Here is a 25,986-nt window from a genome sequence, read left to right on the forward strand (position 1 = left end):
TGGTGTGTGATGAAAGAGTACACATCCCTTCACAATCTTGAGTAACATCTGCTGTGCTCAGTAGCACTTTTAGAACACATGAGTCCATTCTGGGAAATGAGCAAGAGTGCTCTGTATTGCTGACACGGGCAGGGCAGAGCCATTGCACAGGAACATCTGCATTCCAGTTGCGTACCCAGAAAATGAGTAAAAGGTGCACAGTTCTCCTCAGTGGTTAGAGTATGGGCCAGTGGATCGAAGGGTGGAGGGTTCGATTCCCAGTCAAGGGCACGTACCTTGGTTGCAGGTTCCCCAGACTCAGTAGGGATGCATGTGGGAGGCAACCAATCATTGTGTCTCTCTCTCATTTGTGTTTTTCTCCCCCCCTCCCCTTCCCTTCTACTCCCTCTAGAAATCAATGGGGAAAAAATATCCTCTGGTGAGGATTTTTAAAAAATGCACATTGTTTAACATGTCCATGTACAAAAATGGGTAGCAGTGGGACGCTGTGTTTGTATGTGAAATCCTTTTCTTATCAAGAAACTACTGGCTAGCCCTAACTGATTTGGCTCAGTGAATGGAGCGTCGGCCTGTGGACTGAAAGGTCCCAGGTTCGATTCCAGTCAAGGGCATGTACCTGGGTTGCGGGCATATCCCCAGTAGGAAGTGTGCAGGAGGCAGCTGATCGATGTTTCTCTCACATTGATGTTTCTAAATCTCTATCTCTCTCCCTTCCTCTCTGTAAAAAATCAATAAAATATATTTTTAAAAAAAAAGAAATAAAGAAACTACTGGCTATTGCTGAAAGGGTACTCTGGGATTTCAGATCTGCTCCCCTGGTCTTGCTATGGGAACAATATCAATGATGGTTCGTTCATCTCAGCATTTCATTCAGAAATCTTCCTTGAGTACCTATGACGTTGAGAGACTATGCTGACAGAAGGGCCAGCCAGCCGGAAACAGTGTCTGGATGCAGTATGGACTGGCACGGAGCCTTCGGGACCTACCCCATTCACTCACAATCGGAAAATCGTGCTGAACACCGCTGAATCTATGTAGGACTGCATCAGAGAGGGCTTACACCTGGCATAGACGGAGATCATTCTAAATTGTTCTGAATATGTTTGTATTTAAATATGTCTCCGATAATAAAATAGAAAGAATGCTTCATGCGATCAGAGAGCAGGACCCAAGCCTTTGTGAAGTGTTCCCTGGGCCGCTGTGAATGGCTGCAGATTTCCGGCAGGGACGCGGCCGCCGCCACCTCTGTCTCTTTCCACTGGGCTACCCGGGGCTGGACTTGCTTTGGGACGAGTCTGCCTCCAGGTGCTGTGCGGGGGACTCGGTTGCTGGAGGGATGCTTCTCGTGAGTTGGAAGTCAACCTGGAAGAAAAGAAGAGGACGCCAAGAGAGGTGAGGAGGCGGTTTTCGACTTCCTGAAATGGAAATTGGGGGGAGACCTGTCTGGACCCGGTTTCACCGCAGGTGCAGGTTCTGAGTGCAGGGGACTCAGGAGAATTATCACAGCCACGACCCAAAGCAGCACTGGTGGCGTCACATAGGCTTGGCTAATATTCCCCCCAAAGTGCCTCCTAAGGTGACACATCAGGTGTATCTGGATGAACTCAATATTCATTCACTTTATATGTATTTGAAAAAAACCACACCTGCAACTCAAACCACGATTTTGCCAATACTGTCGCCTAGGACAAGGACTAAGATTGATGGTGTCATCATAACCCCCTTCCCGTGGACTGTGTGAGTCACAGGCGGCGTGCTCAGGCACGCACTTGCTTCAGATCCTTAGAACTAAACTTTCCGCCGTCATCGTTGACAAACACAGAGAGGAGAAATGAGATAGATTGTTAGTATGGATTCTTAAACTCCAAATTGCCATGCGCATTAATGCATCATTTCCAGTAATACCTGGAAACTTGCATCTGGCTGTGTACACAAATATCACGATGGTATTGACCAACAAGCTGGGATATCCTGGCTGTGCAGGAGCTGCAGAACCATCCCAGGAAGCACAGGGAGAGGGAGTGGCTCAGGGTTCTCACCACCCTTCCCCGAGGCATCCTCAGCTTCCGGGGAACAGTTGGAGCTGCTGAAGCCAGCAGGCAGTTGAAACACTTGTGACTAAGAGGGCTCTCCAGGGGATCATTTCTCGCCCCTTCCACAAAAATCTACAGTCAGCTTTTCTGCTACTTCCCCAAAGTCAGGGAAGCCAGAACCAAGGGCACTACGGTAATACAGGAATTTAGAAAAGAAACAACAAACAACGAAATGAGGAAAGGAAGAGGGAAATGAAAGCAACATGACATCTAGAAGGCCGTGGGAAAGCAGAGGGGAGAACCCTGGACGCTGGGAGGTACCTGAGCGGGCCTTAATGGTAACATGAAAACCATCCAGTTACGGATCTTTTTCTTTCCCCCCAGCCAAGTGGTTCTCCGCTTTAGAATGGGAAGACTCTACTGTGATCAATAAATGGACTCTTAGTTGTTACGGTATCTGGGAATTGTATTCAAAAGACAATATATTAATGGGTTATGTTAATTTATTTAAAGGCTATGTGGCACCGGAGTTGAAATATTTTGAAGCAGAGCATGGCACTCAAGATTTTTACTTGGTTGTATTTGGCCCTGAATAGACTTGCTTTATTTTTTTATTATTTTTTAAAAATTTTATTTTATTGTTTAAAGTATTACAAATAGTAATATATATGTCTCCTTTTTCCCCCCATTGACCTCCCTGCGGCCTCCCCTCCCCCCATCCCCGCACATGCCCCTCCCCGTCCCTCAGTGTCTTGTGTCCACTGGTTAGGGAAGGGTTGCAGCGGGGAGGGTTGCAGTGGGAGGGGGGCAGTTAAGAGATCAACCAAAGGACTTGAATGCATGCATATAAACATAACTAATAGACTTGCTTTAATGCAAGACACATGCGTACAGCTGCCTAACTGTCATTTGATTTTAGGGTAGATGAGGAGCAGAGGGTATAAGAAAAAAAGGGAAATTGGGACGGGGAACAGGCTACAATGGAAGAGGTACTCTGTTTCCTGCCTCTGCATGGAAGTCATTTACAATATGCAGGAGATGGGAGTGATCACTGAGCCTCTTTATCTTTAAGATCCTAATCTAATATGACTAGAGCTCAAAAGATTTAGGCTTACAGATGAAAATTCTTTGCTTCTCATGTAAAACATGCCATGGAAAGTTGAATGCCAGCTGTTTCTTTTCTTGCTGAGGCGCGTGGGAAGGAAGGGGGTCTGGGCACACGGGGCACCACAAGGGGGCAGAGTGCCATCTGGTGGTAGTCCTTGCTGATGGCACAGAAGAATGCAACCCCTGGGAACCCGTGTATCTGGGCGAGGTCTCCGGGACCTTGCGAACTAACATTTGCCGGGCGCTTTCTCTGTGTCAGTCACTGTACTGCATGCTTTACATGCGGGTTCTCATTTCAATCTCTTGTGAAGGCGGTGCTATTGTCACCAGTTTACGGACGAAGAAGCTGAGGGTGAGAGCGATTGGCTGATCTCTCTACAGTCTGTGGACAAATGAGCTGGATTTAGAAGCAGACAGTGCTTTCCACCAGTGTGCGATGTTACACAGAGGGAAAGGAAAAGTCAAAAGGAAGCGGGGAAGGATATTATAGCAAAGTGATGGAAGAAAAATTAGCATATGAGAGCAATGAGATTTTTTTTTTATGGGGAAAGAGGAAAGGTTGGCAAAGAGTAGAACTATGCAACTGGTTGTGTGTGACTCTGGATAAGTGACCTTTACCCGCTCTGTAAAAGTCAGCCTAACTCACCAGTTTTGGTTCCCCGGGACCCACGGTCACGGTCACAGTCTGTGGGTCGAACCCAGGTGCTGTGGCGGTGACAGTGTAGGTGCCTGGGAGCAGCAGCCGGAAGTAATCGCCGTGATCACCTAAAAGTTACAAGGATAGAACTCAGTCTGCTGATTAGAAACTGCCCCAGGTAGATAGTCTTTAAATGAAAAAACCATCTGAGGGTTTTAGCCGACCATAAGCTTGATTTTTCTTAATAGCGTTAACGAAGCTGGTTAAGATCTACAATCATAGGCTGGCTTACCTCATAGGAGGATGGGCCTCAGCTTCTAGAAATGGGAGTTTCCCAGTGCTCCGCCCTGTGAATACGGTGTTTAACTCTAGACCCTGTGTTTTTAAAAACTCACGTCCAGGAAAGGGTCACTGGGAGAAAGGTGGAATATCTGTAAATGTTTTTGCTTGGTAAAGAGCATGCACGAGACCTCTGTTTCACTATCTGAAAAGCCACCGTGAAGAAATGTGTGCCTGAAGAAATAAGCATGGGAACTTTGGGGTTAAGTTGCTGGGAGGAAGATTTTGCAAAGACTCCTGGGACACACAGAGCTTCCACAAAGGAAATGAGCTGCGTTGTGAAGTTGTGAGGACTGAGGCAGACGCGGAGGAGGGCGCGGGAGAAGCACCACAGCTGTGCGGTGCACAACCTGCCCTAAGGGGCGTGGTGGCCTGGGTTGGACAACCAGCTGCCTCCGTGGTGTTGTACATGTACAATCTTACATGGAGTGGGAGGGCTGGACTGAATGGCCACTGAAGGTCTGACTTTGAGAATCCTATTTTCAATCTATCTTCCATCACCTCTAAGAGAGAAAAATAAAATTCAAAAAGAAGGCCTGTCTTTCTATGGCAGGGATGTAGCAATTTGGCTAATGACCTCACATCTCTTTTGAACCAATTGTGAGCATGCCTTTAGATTTCTTTTTTAAGTGTACAGCAATGAATAACTGAAATAAAGGCAATTACGAATGAGACAGTCCATAAACAGTGAGAAAGTCTCTTTTCTGCCCCCTGTTAAATGTCTGTAATTTACTTTACAATGCTTTAGTAAAAGCAGTATCTTATTATGCTTTTACGTTAGACAGTTTAAGTCATACCCCAGGGCTATCATTTTCTTAACCAAGGGCTCACATCCAGGTGTGGTGGCTAGGACTGTATCAGAAAGGCCCAATTCCAATAAAAATTAAACGGTGTTTGCATATAAACAGTCAGACACGCAGAACCAACATGATTATTTAAAAAAATTAAAAAGAATACTGAATTAAAAACCCACAGATAAAGATATCCTCCACCACAGATAATTTGATAGACTTCGTCCAAAAGTAAGTCCACGGGCCCTACTGCTGGGAGCACCAAAATCAACCTTGTTTTCTTCCTTTCCAGTTGATCCAGCTATCCTGCTCTTTCCCTGCTACGCACTACCACAACATCGGTCAAGAAATCCTTCCTCATTTTACTTAAAAAGAAAAAAGGGGAAAAAAGAAAGGCCCAATTCCAGATGCAGCTATTATGAGGGCTTCAGCTCTCTTTATCTCTACTCAACACTAGATGCTTTGCTAGGTAGGATAATGAATGCTAGCAATGAGTTGTTATTTTCCCCAGAGGTAAAATGAGCAAGGTATTAGTTCAGCCTAATGTGTCCTGGAAATGGGACCTTACTGGTGAAATCAGAGGTATTCAATATCTGTCCATTGGCTAGAATGTTTCAGAGGCATTCCCCACCCTTGGCGTGAGTAAGGTATGAGTCTAGCAAGCCCTGAAGCTCTTAGGGATGCCTGAGGTTTGATCTCTAAACAGCCCTGGTCCCAGTCTGACGCTTCCCTATGAGGCTACAGAATCTCGCCTTTGGAGTATCACACTGCCTTTGTCTTGAATGAGCCTTTCAGGTAAGGTGTGTTGGGATCATCTTAGAGAACATGAGTGATCTCCTTAAAGCTGAGATTTCATCCAGTTTCAACAGACTGTCTGAGCTGTAAGGTGTCTGCTTGGTGTGGTAGAATGTGGCTGAGCCTTGCTGGTATCGAGGCTGTGAGAGGCAGGCAGGTCTCACTTGCCCTTAACCATTGGTAGCCACTGTGTTGCTTTAAAAACAAAACAAAACAACAACAACAATAATAATAATAATAATAATAAACCCTACAAGCTGTGCATGATCCAATGGGGCTGGTGCAGTTTGCAACACCATCGTGCATGAGATGTTCTGTACCATGTAGGAGGTTCTGTCAATCTTGCCCTGCAACAGGTTTATAGGATGCATCTTGCTAGCTTTGTCCTGAATGGAGGTGTAGTGACCTGCTTGGGTCAGGGACAAGACTAAGCAGCCGGTTTACAGTCCTTTCTTTTTCTACCCCTTTCACACCAGTATGAGAGCTATTAATAGCTGCAAACCCAGAAAACACCCCTAACAAAGTGATATGAGAAAGTGGCTCCTGATGCTGAGAGAGATGTGACATTTGCATTTTCCTGGTCCTTGCCTCTTAATTCACTGTTCCCATGTCTATTACCTTTGCCTCCTCCAGTCCCCCACCCCCAATGGCTTTGATGTCCCTGTGAGTCTCACTGGCTTACAGTGTGGCCTCCTGATTATGCTGAAGAAGAGGGAGTGAAAGCTTCCTTCTCACCCTACTAGGGAGTGGCTACCTACCTGAGGTGACATCATGGTTAATCCCACTGACAGAAATGACAGCCTTAGGGAGATAATTGTTATTCTCATCAAGCACCATTCCCTTGATGCCTTGGTGTACCTGTCAAAAAAACAACAACTTACGGTATAACTATGATCATAAAACATTGTACGGTGTTTTAAAGTCTCCACAGCCCTGTCTCATATACTTTTGCATTTAACCTCACAAAGATTAGCCTAATAACCCCTTAACTGGGCTCTCTGTCCCCTCTCCTTATACCAAATAATGTCTTTTAAATAGAGCATTCAGAAGGATTCCATTAAAATGTAAGTCAAATTGTGTCATACTCAAACCCAACTCAGAGCAACAGCTAAAGTTCTTACGATGGTCTCTAAGCCACAGCCTCAGTTAGCTGACTGATCTCCAATTTCTCCATATCCTGCTACCTTCTCCCCTACTGTGATTATTCCAACCACAATAGTGTTCTGGCTTCGTATTTTTTTAAATTAATAGAAATTTAGATTGTGATAAAATGCACGCAACATACAATTTCTTATTTTAACTATTTTAAGTATAGAGTTCAGTAGTGTTAAATGTATTCACATTGTTGTGCAAGCAATCTCCAGAACTTTTTCATCCTGTAAAACTGAAACTCTATACCCACTAAACAAATCCCATCTCCTCTCTCCAGACCTAGGCAACTACCATTCTACTTTCTGTCTATGAATTTGACTACTCTTTTTTTAAAAAACATATATTTTTATTAATTTCAGAGTGGAAGGGAGAGGGAGAGAGAGAAAGAAACATCAATGATGAGAGAGAATCATTGATCAGCTGCCTCCTGCATACCCTCTATGGGGATCGGGTTGCAACCCAGGCATGTGCCCTTGAGCAGAATCGAACCCAGGACCCTTCAGCGCTCAGGCCGATTCTCTACCCACTGAGCCAAACCAGCTAGGGCTGACTACTCTTGATATGTCATATAAGTGAAATTATAAGGTATTTCTCTTTTTGTGATTGGCTTATTTCACTTGGGGTAATGTCCACAGGGTTTATTTATGTTGTAGCATGTGGCAGAATTCCCTTCTTTTCTTTTTTTTTTTTTTTTGGTTAATCCTCACCTGACAATATTTTTCCATTGAGTTTTAGAGAGAGTCGAAGGGAGAGGGAGAGACAGAGAGAGAGAAACATCAATGTGAGAGAGACACATCGATTGGTTGCCTCCTGCATGCAGCCCAACCAGGGCCAGGATGGAGCCTGCAACCAAGGTATGTGCCCTTGACAGGAATCCAACCCAGGACCCTTCACTGAGCCAAACTTGGCTACAGCCAGAATTTCCTTCTTTTTAAGGCAGGATAATATTCCATTTTATGCATATACCATATTTTGTTTATCCATTTATCTCTCATTGAACACTTGGATTGTTTCCACCTCTTGGCTCTCACGAAGACTGCTGCTATGAACAAATATCTCTTTAAGATCCTGCTTCCAGTTTTTTGTTTTGTTTTGTGTTTTTTTGTTTGTTTGTTTGTTTGTTTTTTGGTATCTACCCCGAAGCAGATTGTTGGCTCATATGATAGTTCTATTTTTAATTGTTTTGAGGAACTGTAGTACTGTTTTGCATAGCGGCTGCACCATTTTACATCCCCACCAACCATGTACAAGGGTTCCAATTTCTCCACATCCTTGCCGCCATTTGCTATTTTCTGTCATCGTTGGTTTGTTTTCTAAAGCAGCCGTCCTAATGGGTGTGAGGTGGTATCTCACTGAGGGTTTGATGTGCATTTCCCTAGTGACTGGTGATGCTGCACATCGTTCGGTGCTTGTTGTTGGCCTTGCAGTTACTTTTGTGTCCTCACTGAGGGGCCCCCTTTTCTCCAGACATGGGCATGGCTCTCTCCCTCACCCCCTTTAAGTCTGTTTAAAGGCCACCTCCTCGGTAAGGCCTCTTCATAGCATTCGGCATGCTATAAGATTTATCTGATTCCTTTGTTTATTGTCTGTCTATCTCTTCTCACTAGAATACAAACTCCATATGGACAGGGGTATTTGTTGCTTTATATGCACAATCCCCAGCACAGAGTACAGTTTCTGACAGACAGTTTTGCTCAGTAATGTTGAATGGATACATTTCATTGGTAGAAGAAGCCCAGATATATTGATGAGTCAGAGCAAAAGTGAGACTTGAGCCACACAGAAAACCTTGCCTGCCATTGGAAAAACCTTCTTCTCCCATAACCATAAACGTTAAAGAATTCAATGTTACCTGCTCCAAGAATTGGATTAGGGCTTCCCGATTACCCAGCCACTCGCGCTGCAATTCCTCTTGGCGGGGAAATTTGTCACAACTCAGTTCCAGCGTGATCTCGAAACAGTTGGTATGGAGATAGTTAAAGTCTTGCATTCCTAGGGGAAAGAGCAGGGGCAGATTTAAACAACCAGTTTCCCACCGGACGGGCAATTCCAACTCTCTTTAATCCCAATCTCTCCACACACCTTGTTACTTTCTATTCTACCTCTTGCTATTCACTTCCTCCTCCGTAAAACCTTTCCCCAGTTTCCCAGTTCACATGCCTTTCTCTTGTTCCAGTTTTCTCTCTTCATAAGTGCCCATTTGCCATCTCTACCCTCAACTACTTTTGCATTTAATGACTTAAATTCATTTCTTGCCCCTCTTAGCATGTCCAAAGTCTGCTTATTGGCTGTGCCTTAACATTAGACTAGGCACATATATAGCTTTCTGGTGACAGGTTTCCTCTTTGGACTACGATGTCCTCCAAACCTGGGAGGTTAGAAATGAGACAAATACCTTGCTTTCACATTCCTCTTCCTACCTAAGATCACAGCCTGAACCTGGAAAATAGTTACCAAGGAAAACAACCCTGAAAAAGCAGAAGCAGCTGTATTTTTCCTCCATCAAAGCTGGCTTGTTCCTACCTTCAATATTATTCAATCGGATTATTTTAAAATAGGTTTCTGATGATTAGAATGGTGTTTATACCACAAATTTCTTTGAGTTAAAAATTACCCATTTATACTCTGCTGGAAAACAGGCCCCCTACTGTGTGGGGACATAAGAAAACTCCTACATCTCATTTGCCAATTTAAGATGGAAATCCTAAATTTTAGTTTTAAAATTCTGGTAACTGATAGAAGCCTATACAGAAAACTCTGATTATTTAGTGACTCACCACATATTCATAGTATTTGACATTATCTTGTACTTTATTTGTTCTGTAATTGTTTTCAGTGTATATTTATTCTCCCTAATAAAATGATAGTAACTTTCACCTACTCTCTGAGCTAATGTGTGCAAGCAGCGCTATAGGAAGCTGGAGAACAACTATAGCCTGTTCCATCACTTCTCTCTCAGAATTAGAATAAGAAGGCTTCCAGCCGAATACGGATTGCTGGGCCTTAGCCCAGAGTTTCTGATTCAGTAGGTATGGGGTGGGGCCCCCAAATTTGCATTTCTAACAAGTACCAAGGGATGCTGATGAGGCTGGTCCAGAAACCACACTGTTGGAACAATTGTTTTAATGAAATTGATCATCTTGAAGTGGTGCCAGCTTACTTTGGGGCCATGATTCTCAATGCTTTCCCAAAGGATAGGAAGGGAAGAACGAGTATAATTTGTAAATTTATACTTGATATTTTATTTTTTTGGGGGAAATAATCTATTGCTTTCCTAATGCAAACTAAAGAAAGTAAAGTTCAACAAAATCTTCTTGCTTTGTATTCAAGTGAGTTTTCAGCCACTTTCCCAGTACATGGTGACTCCCTAACCTTCCTCCTCCCCACTCTCTACAGGACCAACTATCAGCTTAGTCCTCACTAGTGAGCATTCTGCTACCTAGGCTCCAACCAGGCCAGATTTGAGAGGACAGGGAAAGACAACTGCTGACACGTGATTCCTAAAAGGTCCTTGCTTCAGCCTCTTCCCGATCCTTAGGTCCCTTATCTACCGAAGGTTCATCAACAGAGGTTCTGTCTCAGCTCCCTGTGATGGAGAAGGCCCAGGGTGTAGAGACGGAAGCCGCTTGCTGGAAGTGTCTGCTGCATTATCAATGACCAATGTCCAGGCAAACTCCTGATCCTGGGAGATGGGCAGGGAGGGTACCGAGCATATACCAGAGGAAAAGTTTGTGTCCAGGCCAGCTCCTCTCCTCACCTGTTGCTATGTGAGGCATAACTCTATGCGAGTTAGAAAAAGCCCAACATTTGTAAGCCAGCTATTTCCAAATGCTTTATGTGCATTACTTTATCTAATACTCATATCAAAATTATGGGGCAAATATTGTTATTTTTAATGTACAGATAAGGAAGCCAAAGCTCAGAGAGGTTAAGTAATTAGCCTGAAGCCACATAACTGGTAAATGGGCAAGCTGGGCTTCAACCCAATGTGCTGTTGAAGCCCACACTTTAACCACTTGACTATGTTATTTCCCTCCTATGCCCCAATATTCTGTGTAAACCACCAGTTTTTAAAAGGCCACAAGGTGCCCCTGCCTTCATTTTAATAAACCACAAAATGCCATTAAATGCTAACTTACGACGTTGCCATTTTTAGATCTGTACCCCCAATGCAAAATTCTATAGTATTGCTGTCACTTCTCTGAGGGAAAAAAAAGATAGCCCTGGCCAGTTTTCTCAGTGGTTAGAGCGTCGGCCTAAGGATCAAGGGTCTCAGGTTCGATTCCCAGTCAAGGGCACATACCTCCACTGCAGGTTTGATCCCAGGCCCCAGTTGGGGTGCATGCAGGAGGCAACCAGTTGATGTGTCTCTCACACATCGATGTTTCTCTCTCTCTCTCTCTCTCTCTCTCTCTCTCTCTCTCTCTCTCTCTCTCCCCCCCCCCCCCCCTTTCCCTCTCCCTCTCCCCTCCACTCTCCCTAAAGATCAATGGAAAAAATATCCTCAGGTGAGGATTTTATAAAAAAGGTAATTCAGAAGGAGAAATGAGCCCCACCCTACCTCAGCTTGAAGCACTGCTGTAACCAGGCCTCCCCTTACCCTTGCTGAGAGAATACCAGGAAGCCCCATTGGTGATGCCGTCTGGGAAGTAATCCCCACAGTTCCAACCATGGTGCATCCATCCATGTGCGTAGGAGTAGACCTTGGCCAGCTGTAGGGAAAGTGGGCAGAAAGGACCTTGAGTGTTCCCCACTCACATTGCGATGTTCATACTTAGAAGTTGCGTAAAGCCAAGAAACCCCACTAGGTATAAACTACTGATTATTTGCTTTAGTGAAAGAAAATACCAGCCAAGATAGAGATGGTATGTGTGTGCAGTGGATTATAGTTAAGCAACCTGAAATCTGATTTTCCCACTATCTTGGGACTAAATTTCTCCAAGTGTAAAGTGAGGGGTGGCACTAGATGATATATAAGTTCACTTCTAGGTGTACAATTTCTTTTTTTTAATTATTTATTTTTATATCTTAAAATTTATTTTTCAATTACAGTTGACATACAATATTATATTTCAGATGTACAACATAATGATTAGGCATTTCTATACCTTCTGAAGTGATCACCCTGGGAAGTCTAGTACCCATCTGACACATACATAGTTATTACAATACTAGAGGCCTGGTGCACGGAATTCATGCATGGGTAGGGTCCCTAGGCACGGCTGGTGATCAGGGCCAATTTTGGGGTGACCGGCAGGGCGATCAGGGGGCCCCCATTGGCACCCACCTTGGCTGGCCGTTGCCACTGGTTGGGGCCTGCGGGCTGGGGCAACTCCTGTGTTGAGTGTCTGCCCCCTGGTGGTCAGTGCGCATCATAGCGACTGGTCATTCCACCGTTTGATCGATTTGCATGTTAGGCTTTTATTATATAGGATTACTGACTATATTCCCTATGCTGTACTTTAAATCCCTGTGACTATTTTTATAACTGACAGTTTGTACTCCTTAATTTATTTCTAGGTGTTCCATTTTCTAGCTGAGTTTTGTAAAAGAAAGAAGCAAGTAAGATAGGACTTCGTCAGAAAAAAACTGTTTTGAAGGTGAATTGTATGTTAAGAAAGGAATATATTTAGAATCTCTATTAATTCCCTTTCATTACTATATTCTATCAGTGAAAAAAATGAGATATACTTGCTTTGCAAAGCAAAAACTGGTATTATTCTCTATGTATTTCATTAATTGATGAATTAATAATTAATGTTATAATTGTAATGATAAATATTACTGAGTTATATAAATTGTTATTAATAATATATTAACTATAAAATAATCTTAATTTTATTCTACTGCTATTTTTTAACTATGTGCATAGTCTATTTCTCATTAATATAGCCCTACTATCATGAAATTGCAAATTAGAGCCTCCAAAATTCACACTTAATGCCACTCGCTTACCACCAGCACTATTAGTCTTTGGGCATATTTCTCGCTTGTCATTAGCTTAAGTACTTTTTTTACACTGTGGTAATTGTACTATAAAGCTTTCCTATATACTTATTTTTTTCATGACACTTTGGCTTATCACTCAAAACAAAATGCAGTTTTCTAGACTGTAGGTTCCTAATGAGCAAGCAGTGCTGTCAGTTATTTTCTGTGGTCTGTACCTAACAGGGTCCTGTGTTACTGACTTGACCTGGGTTACTCTCCTGAGTCCCAAGTTCCCAGCTGGACAAGCCACCGTTCTGCATACCTTCTGGAAAAGCTTGTCATCAGGCGTGGGGGTATTGGCAGTGCGGCGGTAACCCCGGAACCGATGCTCCAGGGACTTGTCATACGGGTAATTGGCCACCACTGCCCCTCCATGGAGATTGGCTGAAAGGACAAAGTTGAGGGAGCGTATCCACTGGATTACAGCCCGAGTCTCAGGTTCCACCTGAGGAGAGAAGAGAGACATTTGAATAAGTTTGTCAGTAAGCGGCCTGAGGAGATAGCATGTCCAAATAAGACAGGTCCTACCAGGTGTGAGAAGTATAGGTGGGGAAATTTTGATCTTTTGCATGATGGTTTTAAAAAATTAAGTGGATGGCCCTAGTCAGGTAAATCAGTTGGTTAAAGCGTTGTCTCATACACCAAGATTGCAGGTTCAATCTCTGATCAGGGCACACATAAGAAGCAACCAATAAATGTATAAGTAAGTGGACAACAAATCAATGTTTCTCTCTCTCTCACCCCTCTCTAAATAACAATAATTAAAAGAAGATTATCTTAAAAAATTAATTGATGGAAACCTTTTTGAAAATGAAATCTTATATGGAATCCTAATATATAAAACAGATAAAAAGAGAGCATTTAGGGCAGTGAAATCATTCTGTATGATACATGTCAGGATACGTGTGGCCAAACCCATAGAATGTAGCACATGAAGAGTGAACACTAATGTAAATTATGGACTTTGTGTAATAACGATGAGTCAAAGTAGGCTCATCACTTGTAATAAATGCATCAAGCTTGACCTCTCTCTGCCCCCTAGGGAAGTGTCCTCCAATTTACCCACTGCTTCAGTGGCTTCTGAGGCACCTTTGTAGAAATTTAGGGCTCTGGTAAATAAATGTGGAAAACGCTGGTTTACAGTAATGGTTTCCAACCTCCTCCTTTGCCTAACACATCTACTGTGATGTTGACATGGTCATACCCCAATTTCTGGATTAGAATAGTGTAATATGGGCCAGGCTTGGCTAAGAAGTAAAATCCCACCCTACTGATTGCATATTGTAATGCTAATGAGGGATGGTATTCCAAGGAAAGCCACTGGACTTGTAGTACAAGTAAATCATTTCCATCTGCACTGTTTTTCCTCCTCTCAGGGTTGATGTGCTTAGGGTTATGTGGTGTTAATGTGTCTCAGGAGCAGGCCCGCCAGCAGGATGAAACCATTCACATTACCAGGGGTGACGTGACAGGCCTCCTGGGGAGAAAGGTTGGGACCATCTGACTGAATGGGATCCTCTGACTGAAGAGCAGGGAAATGAGAGTGCGGTAAAGTAGTCAATGCTCATATAGAAAGGAAAGAGGAAAACTATGCATAAGGGCAAGCCTCTGAATTTCTTTCTATAGCTCAGTGTTGGTGAGCATACAGTCCACATGTAAGAGAGATTTCTCTATAGGAAGCTAGAGTTCTGTGTCAACAGTACCGTGCAGTAGAAAGAATGTTGGATGAGGAGTGGGGAGACCTGGGTTTTAAACCTGATTCCATCAATTATAGCTGCGTGAATTTAAATTATTTTTTTCTATAAGCATAACATCTATAAAACAGAGATGGATAACACGGATGGAAGCACTCGCCACACAGTGTTGCAATGATCAACTGAAATAATTTTATAAAATACTGTGCAACTGTGTGATAGTGCTTTCACTTCCCTCACTACCATGGCCACTACCATCAAACACTTTGTGAGCAGGTGCCCCTTGGAGGTCCCTATGCTGGGGGAGGGAATAAATACAAAGAGGCAGTTATTACTACTCTGGGCATACTAACATGGAGTTGAGTTGATGCCTAATTCTTGCCTCTTTAGTTGACGTGAAGATTTCCAGAAGAAATTCCAGATGTTGATTTACCTGCTTCTGTATGTAAATTTCTTCCCATACCTGGCTTTTCCAGTTGTCTGGAAGGGGCAAGTGGTGGTTGGGGCCTCCGTACTTCTCATTGTAATAGATGTAGGTATTGAGGTCGGGGAAGTTTCGGTTCAGGTCCACTCCATTTGCATTGTTTCTGCCAAGCAGATATCCAGAAGCCTCCGGGCCCTAGAGGGAAAATGGAGAGAGGGAAAGTGAAGGTTTCAGACTGAATCCTATATTTGAAGAACCCCTACTTAAAAACAAAACAAAACAAAACAAAAAATCAGCTTTACTGAGATAAAACTTATGTACCATAAAAGTCACCCATTTGAAATATACAATTCAATTAATTTTAGGATGTTGACAGAGTGTACAACCATCACTGCAATCTAATTTGAGAACATTCTTATTACCCTAAAAAAAACACCTCATGCCCTTTTACAGTCACTCTGCATGTTTACTCCAACCCTTGTAGATTTGCCTTTTCTGGACATTTTCACATATGTGAGATCATACATATGTGTTTGGCTTTTTTCACTAGACAATGTTTTTCAGGTTCCTTCATGTTGTAGCATGTATTAGTACTTCACTCCTTTTTATTGGTGAACTAGAGGTCCGGTGCATGAAATTCTGCACTGGTAGGGTCCCTAGTGGCTGCTGGCTGCCGGCCGGGGCCTCCCTTCCTTCCCCCGGACAGCCCCGCCCCCTGGTCGAACTCCCAGACAAACTCCCAGTTGAGGGGACAATTTGCATACTATGATTTTATTATATAGGATAGCTCCATTATATTTAACACATTTTGTTTACCCATTCACCAACTAATAGACTGTATTAGTTGTCTGGGGCTGCCATAACAAATTACCACAAATTAGGTGACTTATAACAACAGAAATTTGTTCTCCCACAATTCTGGAGGCTAGAAATTTGAAATCTAGCCATGCTTGCTAAAGGTTCAGTGGACGATCCTTCTTTGTCTCTTCTAGCTTCTGGTGGCTGCTAGCAACCCTTGCTGTTCCCTAGCTTGTAGATGAATCACTCCAATTCCTGCTTCCATCTTCATATAGCTTTCTCCCCCATCTGTTTGTGTCTCTGTATAAATTTCTTCTTTTTTTTTTTAATGTTTTTATTGATTTTTTTTTTTTTTTTTTTTAGAGAGAGAAAGAGAGAGGAGTGGAGAGAGAGAAGGGAGAGAGAGATAGAAACATTGATGAGAGAGAAAAACATGGATTGGCCGCCTCCTGTACCTCCCCTACTGGGGATCGAGCCCGAAACAGGGCATGTGCTCTGACCTGGAATCCAGGTGACCTCTTGGAGCATGGGGTGCATGTATCAATGCTCAACCACTGAGCAACACCAGCCAGGTAAATTTCTTTCTTCTTATAAGAACAACGGGCATATTTGATTTAGGGTCCACCCTAATCCAGTATGACTTTATGTTAACATGATTACATATGCAAAATCCTTATCTATTTATATAAAAGCCTAAGCAACTGTTACGACTGAATGACCGGTCAGCCAGTCGCTATGACATGCACTGACCACCAGGGAGCAGACGCTTAATGCAGGAGCTGCCCCCTGATGGTTAGTGTGCTCCCACAGCCAATCTCCCACGGCCAGCCAACTTCCCCCGGTTCCTCCCCTGGCCAGCAAACCTCCCACGGTCCCTCTCCCCATCCAGCAGGCCCCATCCGGCAGCCAGCCCAGCCTCAATCGGGACTGGGCGAGATGGCCCCGATAGGCCCTGATCGCCGGCCAGGCCTAGGGACCCCACCCATGCACAAATTTCATGCACCGGGCCTCTAGTTTTCAAATAAGATCATGTTTACAGGTTCCAGGTAGACATGAATTTGGGGGGATACTTTTTCAGCCAGTACATGGACATGTGGATTGTTTCCACTTTGGAGCTATCATGAATAATGCTGGTATGAACACTCATGTACAATTCTTTGTGTGGATCTATGTTTTCATTTATCTTGGGCAGATACTAGTGGAACTGCTGGGTCATAAGGTAAGTCTATATTTAACTTTGCAGAAATAGCTAAACTGTTTTTTAAACTGGCTGTGCCATGAAAACCCCACCATCACTTTTAAAAGTTAGTATACTTGCTTATCTTTCTTCTGAGTAATATCAACCTCATGCTTACACTTCAGATTTTATCACTTATTTGGTCGTGTATTCATTCATTCATTCATCCATCCATCTAGTTAACCAACACTTACTTAAGTCCATCTCTGATAGACACTGGGGAAAGATAATGAGACATTATTTTACCATTCTAAGAATTCACAGTATATGTGGGGAGTCAGATGTTTATACAAATAACTAAAATAAATTCCATGTAATGTTTTGGGTGGCCTTGGAGAAGGGGAATAGTGTCCACTGAGCCCTGCTGACTGAGAGAGTAGAGCCCCATGTGGTGACTATTCCTAGAAGTAAGGTGAATGGTTCAGTGCTGGGCAGCTAAAAACACACAAAGGTACTACCAGTCTCCTATCTTTCCAAGAAATCTTTTTTTCACAGATTTCTTCATTTTCATGGCATCCTGCTTATATTTTATTCTTAGATATCATTGAGAACATAATGTTTTTTGAAGTTCTCTTACATTTCCTACATCAATTTTATCCAGTGAAAAACTCTTATCTGATTTTTTCAGTTTGGAGTTTGATTTTTCACTTCATGAAATAATGATTTTTTTCTTATGCTTCTAGGGCAGTGGTCGGCAAACTCATTAGTCAACAGAGCCAAATATCAACAGTACAACAATTGAAATTTCTTTTGAGAGCCAAATTTTTTAAACTTAAACTTCTTCTAACGCCACTTGGTTATTTTGTGAAAGAGCCACACTCAAGGGGCCAAAGAGCCGCATGTGGCTCGCGAGCCGTGGTTTGCCGACCACTGCTCTAGGGGTTTCTCACTACTTTTCTATTAGTATCAACTAGCTCTTACCTGTTCCTATTAACAGCTATGTTAATGTACCTCTCAGTATTACTGCTCACACGGGGCCATTGGCTAAGCAGGCAGGTAAGGAATCCCCTTAACTGAAGGTTCCCATAAGCAGGGCTGGAGGTATATTAGTTTCCTGTTATTGCTGTAACAACTTGTCACCGATTCAGTGGCTTCCAATAGCACAAGTTCATTACATTTGGAGTTTTGGAGAGAAGACTGAAATGGGTCTTACAGGACTAAAACCAGGGCTGTTTCCTCCGCAGGCGCTAGGGGCATCTGTCCCAGCATCCCGAGGCCACCCACATTCCTGGGCTCCTGATCCCTCCTTTCACCTTCAAAGGCAGCAGCATGACATCTTCAATCTCTGACTCTGACCTTCTGCCTCCTTCTTCCACACCCAAAGGACTTGTGGTTGATGACACGGGGCCCACCCAAATGACCCAGGATATGAAGGTCACTTGTTTAGCAACCTTTATTCCATCTGCAACTTTATCCCCCCTTGCCATGTAACATACCATATTCACAGGTTCCTGGGATTAGGACTTGGGCATCTTTGAGGGAGTGTGGGGGGGGGGGGCATTATTCTGCCTTACTCAAAGCTGGCTTTTATTTTTATTATTATTATTTAAAATATATTTTATTGATTTTAGAGAGGAAGGGAGAGGGAGAGAGAGATAGAAACATCAATGATGAGAGAGAACCATTGATTGGCTGCTTCCTGCATGCCCCCTACTGGGGATCGAGCCTGAAACCCAGGCATGTGCCCTGGACTGGAATTGAACCCAGGACCCTTCAGTCCGCAGGCCGATGCTCTATCCACTGAGCCAAATCGGCTAGGGCCAAAGCTAGCTTTAACGTTTGGTGGCCAGGCTGGTCTCCCATGCAGACAGGTTTCTTCTGGGTATGGAGGTAACTCTGAGAGTTAGATAACCTAATGGGTCCTCTTGGGATTCAGGTTCAAGCTCTGCTCCTTCTGAACAAGTGCACAGCAGGCAAGCAAAAGAGATTGGTTCCTTAATGATACCCATAGGATTTAGAGAGCTGGCGGGGGTTTTCCCCACTTCCTCCCACCCCCACTTCATCTCACAAAAGATGTGGGCAATGAAAGGTCAAGAGAAGGAGAGCAGGCAGGCCTGGGGTGCCACCCCTCCCCAACTCTTTCAAATTTTTCTGCTCTTTTGGGAACTCAAGTCTCGAGGCACCGCTCTGATTGCCAGGGGAGGGAAAAAGTTTTGCTTCTTCATTTGTTATATCACACCAGCAGGAAGCTGTGAGATTGCAAAGGTCAAATGTGTGTTGAGTTCGCTATCTTGGCTCCATTCCCCATCCTGTCTCTGCTCACCCTCCAGCCCTACCCTGCTTAAAATATTCTTGCTCATGAAAGGACAGGTACCGTGGGGTTCTACTTGTATGGCTCAGCGTGGTCAGGTTCATGGAGTCAGAGTGGAAGGTGGCTGCCAGGGGCTGTGGGGAGGGGAAGTGGGCACTGCTCAACAACGGACATTATATTTGGGTTGAGCGGAGGGAGAAGTGCTGGGGGTCTGCTGTACAGCATTGTTCCTGTAGTTAACAGTACTGTCTTGTACACCTAAACTTTTGTTAAAAGGGTAGATCTCATCTTGAGTGTTTTTACCACACTAAAATAAAATAAAAAATTTAATAAAGCAGTGAATTCTAGTTTTTAAAATAATTCAAGCCTGCCCCAAATAAACATATTTTTTTAAACTCTATTTTTTTGTATATTTTATTGATTTTTTACAGAGAGGAAGAGAGAGGGATAGAGAGTTAGAAACATCGATGAGAGAGAAACATCGATCAGCCGCCTCCTGCACACCCCCCACCAGGGATGTGCCCGAAACCAAGGTACATGCCCTTGACCGGAATCGAACCTGGGACCCTTGAGTCCACAGGCCGACGCTCTATCCACTGAACCAAACCGGTTTCGGCCAAATAAACATATTTTTTAATTTAAAAAAAAACTTTACACCTTCACCGCCCCTCCCCTCCCAAAAACAAAGCAGGTTTAAACATAGCTTTTAAAGGAACGTATTCATTGTGTAAGGCAGGTGTCTGGCTTCACCCTTGAATATTCCAATTCAGTTGCGGGAAGTGGGTGGACTCTGTATTTCAAAATATTCACTTATGACTGTAATGTATAGCCACAAAAGAATTGCTGCTTTAAAGTTAGGCACACTGACATTTTGAATTTATGTTCATAAAGTAAAAACCCATAGACATTTTTTTTCTTCTCTCTCCCCTGCAAATGAAACTCTAAAATAAAGAATTAAAAAACTGAATACTACAGTAGTAGAGGGGAAAAAACCTACAGAAATAAAGTATGAAGAATCTAAAATTAACTCCTCACTTCACAGTTCTGGGAAAAGCTTGATCTCTGCTATCCTCCCCCCTCCCTCCCCCCTCCCTCCCCCAATCCCAATGCAAATGTGTCTTGAAGGAGGAAGCAGAGCATTTAGGGTTCGAAGCTAGAAGTTCAGGGAAGGAGGTCTATTTTGCAATATCCCTTCATGCCTGCAGAGTATTGTCCAGTTTACAAAGTGTCCTCACAAATATTGCCTCATTGACCTTCCCCATAAAACCAGGAGGTCAGCTTGGTCTGCGTGGCTCAGTGGTTGAGCATCGATCTATGAACCAAGAGGTCACGGTCAGGGCACATGCCCGGGTTGCAGGCTCAATCCCCAATGTGGGGCGTGCAGGAGGCAGCCAATCAATGATTCTCTCTCATCGTTGATGTTTATCTCTCTCTCCCTCTTAAAATATAAAAATATAAAAGAAAAAACACAGGAGGTCAACTGGAAAGGTGTTGAGGGAACTGAAATTCAGAGAGCCCACATCATTGCATAGGGTTTTATAAGCCCTGAACCCAAATCTTCATACTTTCTTATATTTCTTTCCTCTCTCTGTTACCTAGTGACACTGACTGTCGCACCGAGAGGACACATTGTTGCTGGCTTTTACTCTATCCCTTACGATGGCTTTATTCTCTGCACAGCGCGGTACCTGGGCGGCCGCCACCTCGTAGCCATCAGGGTTCATGGACGGCATGATGTGGATGCGCGTGTCCTGGACCAGCCGCAGGATGCGCGGGTTGGCGTTCCGGAACTCCTCGCACAGGAACTCCGACAGCTGCAGCAGCAGCTCGCGGCCCAGCACCTCGTTGCCGTGCATGTTCCCCACGTACTTGACTTCAGGTTCCACTGCAAGCGCGAGAAAGACACGCGGGACGATCAAAGATGGGGGACGTTTGCAAGTGCCGTGGATGCCTAACTTTGCCAAGGGACCTCTTCCCTCTCTTTCATCAGCGAATCAGAGAAAAGCTCATGCTTCGGTTGGCTCTTTCCCAGGAATCCCCAAGCCCCTTTCCAACAAATGGCAATCCCAAGCGCTACAGGAACCCACGCCAGGGATAATAATGACTACCATGTATTGACTCCCTACTGTGTACTAGGCCTTTGTGCTCACCACTACTCATCTTCACAGAAACCTTGTAGAGGGGTCATGGTTAGCCTCAGGATGAGGGCCCTGGGGAGGCGTGAGGTTAAGTCACTTGTCTGAAGTCACCTAGCTAGTTAGTCTGATAGAGGCCAAAGCCCAGGGACCACTTACAGCAGCTCGCTGCTTCTCAGAGACAAGTCTTTTAGGATAAAGTCTTTTAGGAGAAGTCTGTTTTCCCAAGACCTGCTCACGTAAAATGCTCTAGGACCCTGCTAGTGGTTCTCAACCTGTGGGTGGTGACCCACAGGTTGAGAACCGCTGCTGTAGAGCCTAAGACCATCGGAAAACACAGATATTTACATTACGATTCAATAATAGTAGCAAAATTACAGTTATGAAGTAGCAACGAAAATAATTTTATGGTTGGGGGTCACCACAACATGAGGAACTGTATTAACCCTTTGCACTCGCTTGCTTTTTTCTCGATTCCTTTATTCTAATGCTAACCGTGTCGAGTCACACTCGACATCCGAGTGCAAAAGGTTAAAGGGTCGTGGCATTAGAAAGGTTGAGAACCACTGCTCTAGAACCACTTAAAGAAAGTAACTCTTGCCCCGTTTTAAAGGAAGGAGAAAAGCTCTGGCCAAGTGATTTATCTTCCTCCCTCTACGATTTCCCTCCCACCCATCTTCCTGTCTCTGTGATTTTTCTGATTCTGGACCTCTTCATCTCTATATTTCCAAATCCCCCTCAACATCCTTGTAGGCTCTGGGAAGTCATCTTGGGCTCTCTCTGCTGTGAGCGAGCTCACTGCTGAAGTTCCCTTTTATGGTACTTACCACTTACTACTCTTGAGTTTTACCTAATTTTGCGTAGGTCCTATTTTTATTTTTACTGGACCTGGCCTTTCCAATATATACATTTAAACAAATATTTTAGGGCATTTATCTTGTGTACCTACAGCAGTCTTTCCCCCCAAAATGTCTATAACCCCCAAGGATCATGTAGTAAATTTTCCATAATGTGTAGTCTTGAACCTTAGTGCATTTCTTTCATCTTAGATTATGTCTTTCTTACTTTTCTTAGTGTTAAAATATCCCTTCTTTTAAGAAAGGATGGTGATAGCCGATGGCAGGTAGTATCTTCAACATCCTTGTTCAGTAAAATAAAATTTGGAAAATATATTTTAGTCTCCTCTAATCTCTCTTATTTATTTAAAAATATTTTTAACTTCTTTGAAATCTAAAAGTGGGCAACTACTGCCCTATAGAAACTAGCAGAGTGCTTTGCACTTAGTAGGTGCTCACTGTCAAATTCTTTTGTCTCTACTTTCAATCCCGTATGCGGAATCCGACCACTTACAACAACCACTGCTGTCATTTTGGTTTAAGCCCCTACACTCTCACACCTGGATTATTACACGAAATCTCCTACCTGGACTCCTTGCCTCTGCCCAGCCCCATTAAAGTGCATTCTCCTGAGTCAAAGCTCTGCAAACTTTTATTATAAAGAGCCAGATAGTAAATACTTTGGATTTGTGAGCTATATAGTCTACGTCACAGCTACTCAACTCTTGCAGTCCTAGACAATACAAAAACAAACAGGCGAGGCCGTGTTTCAAAGAAACTTTATTTACCCAAACAGGCAACTGCTCTGAGTGATCTTTACGTTTTTTAAGTCAGACCATGTCACTCTTCTGCTTAAAACCCCCCAGTGGCTTCTGGCTTCGCTCAAAGGAAAAGGAAAAGCCAACATCTTTACAAAAGCCGGTAAGGCCCTCCCCAGGCTCCTCCTGTTCCGCTTCCCTGACCTTCCTGCTCCGACCTGTCTCTTGCTCTCCCAACGTTCACTCTGCTGCAGCTGCGGGGCCTCCTCGCTGTTCTTCACACGTGCCAAGCTCCTGCTCTCTCCTCTGCCTGCAGTGTTTTCCTTCCCAATATCAGTTTGAGGACATATCAAGTCATTCAGTTCGACTGAAATATCACCTTGACAACGAAGCTTGTTCTACATAGCACTGACCTCTCCCCTACTCTATCCGTAGTACTGAATAACATTCTCTATCTCTCTTTCCTGGTTTATTTTTTTTCTACAGCACTTATTTTTATCCAATACAATATATATATATATATATATGTAGTTACCCATCTATTGCCAGTCTTACCCAGCTAGAATTAAGGCCCTGAGGGCAGTGTCTTCGTTTTATTCTCTGTTGTATATTCAGAATTTACAAACGTGCTTGCATATAATAGTAATCAGTAATATTTGCAGAATGAAGAACAAATAAATGAAAGGAACAGGTGGATGAAAAGCTAAGTTACAGGTCTCAGAGAAAAGAAGGACCGAAATGAAAAAGCCTGAAGGAAGGCCTGAAGGCTAGAAAGTAGAGGGGGCATCCAGAAGAGGGCATGGAGTAAGGAGGGGCTAACTCTGCAATGTCCCTTAGCACCCACAGGCTTCCACAATGAACACACAACACGAGTAAAAGCAGGTGCTTGCTATGTAAGCGAGGCTTCAAAGCAAGGCCCTTATCCGCACTTAATCATTCACTCTGGTCTTCCTTTAGCCACCTCCCCACTCCTCCCCCCTACCCATTCACGGACAGAATCCACCAGGTATGCGGCTGTCATTGAAGGTCTTTAAGCAGGGGGGTGAGATGATTGTATCAGCATTTAGGGAAATTATTCTGGCATCTCGGTGCTAAACGGAAGGCTCAGAGAGTGGTGGCCGTTAGGAGTTAGGGGGTCCGTAAGGAGCCTAGTATAATTGCTTAGGCCAGTGGTCGGCAAACTCATTAGTCAACAGAGCCAAATATCAACAGTACAACGATTGAAATTTCTTTTGAGAGCCAAATTTTTTAAACTTAAACTATATAGGTAGGTACATTGTTATTAACTTAATTAGGGTACTCCTAAGCTGGCCTTTGCTAAAAACTCAAGGGGCCAAAGAGCTGCATGTGGCTCGTGAGCCGCGGTTTGCCGACCACTGGCTTAGGCAAGTTGGGATGAAGTTTGGGCTAGGGTGGAGGGTGTGGAAGGGAAGCAGAAGAGAGGTTTGAGGGGGGCAGTCTGAAGGAGGAACCGACATAACTTGGATGTCACAGTTGTTAGAAGTAAAGCAGTGAGAAATTAGAAAAACACTCAAACGCCCATCAATAAATGAACAGTTAGATACAACCATGCAATGGAAGGTTATACAGCCAAACGTGATGGTGTAGATCTACATTTACAGACATGGATGCCATTCATAAAAGGCTGTGCAATGAGAAAGGCAGTTGCAGTATGAGTCCAATTTTATAAAACAAACCGTGTGAGGGGGTTTTAACTATGCACAGAAAAAGTCTGGAAGGAGATACTTCAGTATGTTAGCAATGTTATCTGTGAGTGGTGGGGTTATGACTGAGTTTTTTCCCCTTCTCTAATTTCTAATGTTAATCCAAACATCACTTGCTTTTATAATAGAAACAAACTAAACAACAACAACACATAATGCAATGAATAAAACTAATACCCCAGACCCCAGGATACCATGCTCTCTCTCACCATCCTTCCCCAAAGAAATATCCCTCAACCCTCCTCAGTTTCCTGGCAGAATTAGAAGGGCTAATTGTTCCTGCTTCTGTCTCCTGAGGCATTAGATAGAGGATGACAGAGTAATAAGGGGGGAGGGAGGGGCAATGGGAGGAAAGGAGATGGGCAGGAGGGGGGATGGGAGCAGGGAAGAAGGTCCTGAGCAACTAGAACCTAAAAAAGAGGAACCACCTGGAGCCTGAACTGAGATAGCAGCTCCCCAGGGGCGGAGGCCATCTGAGGGCTGAAGCAGGGAAGTACTCAGCACAGGCTGAGGGGGAGGTGCTGTTTGACAGAGGGAGGGGTCCAGGACCCCCCCCCCCCCCCCAACCACCCCCATGACTGGATTTGTAAGGAAGGGTCCTGCCCTCGACCCTCCAAGGACTGCTGGGGGCTTACAGGGCTCGTGGATCCCAGGGTAGTCGCTGAATTCCAGCACGTAGAGGTGTCTCCCCTTCACGCTGCGCCCCACGCTGTAGACACGCGTGATGTAGGGGCATTCGTTGTGCACCTTGTACAGCGTCCGCACCAGGTCATCATAGCGGCGGTGGCGGAAGGTCACCGGGGCGGCCCACGGGAAGAGAAGGACGAGGTGGAGGGAGACTGAGAGCAGGCCTGACATCTCGCCGGGCTTCTTCCGAGGGAACCCCCAAACCTGCCTTCTTCCGTCAGAATCCCAGGGCCGGGCACCAGCTCTCCCGGCAGTGAGCGCAGGGTGCCCGCACCTGGGAGGAGGTGTGGGGCCGCGCGGGCCGCAGCTGGGAATTATTCCTGTGGCTCTGGAATCATCCCCTCTCCTCCCCCATGTCTCTGCCTCTCCGAGCAGGAGAACCCTTTGAAGGGTTTTGCACGTCCCCAGATTCGGTAGTTTACTGATTAACTGCACTGGAAACGGGCTTCAATAAATAGCTGCTTATAACCCTTTGATTCCCAGAGAGTTTTGAAAATCTTGGGCGAGGCTTGTTCCCTATGTTATAATGTAATGTATTTTTTAAAATTGATTTCAGAGAGGAAGGGAGAGGGAGAGGGAGAGAGAGAGAGAAACATCCAT

At 44.2% G+C, this 25,986-nt stretch overlaps 1 protein-coding gene across 1 annotated transcript; it reads right to left on the bottom strand.

Moving 5' to 3' along the window:
* Positions 1–1,211: 1,211 nt before the first annotated feature.
* On the bottom strand, positions 1,212–25,731 carry CPN1 (carboxypeptidase N subunit 1). The gene is made up of 9 exons (XM_079792928.1): positions 25,335–25,731; positions 20,935–21,131; positions 15,000–15,155; positions 13,105–13,287; positions 11,455–11,566; positions 8,707–8,846; positions 6,461–6,560; positions 3,787–3,905; positions 1,212–1,362 (listed from the first exon to the last, which is right to left on the bottom strand). The coding sequence occupies exons 1-9, from the start codon at positions 25,555–25,557 to the stop codon at positions 1,264–1,266; spliced, it is 1,329 nt and encodes a 442-aa protein (XP_079649054.1). The 5' UTR covers positions 25,558–25,731; the 3' UTR covers positions 1,212–1,263.
* Between the last annotated feature and the right edge of the window lie 255 nt (positions 25,732–25,986).

Source organism: Cnephaeus nilssonii (assembly GCF_951640355.1).
Source record: "Cnephaeus nilssonii genome assembly, chromosome: 16".
NCBI classification, from domain to species: Eukaryota; Metazoa; Chordata; class Mammalia; order Chiroptera; family Vespertilionidae; genus Cnephaeus; species Cnephaeus nilssonii.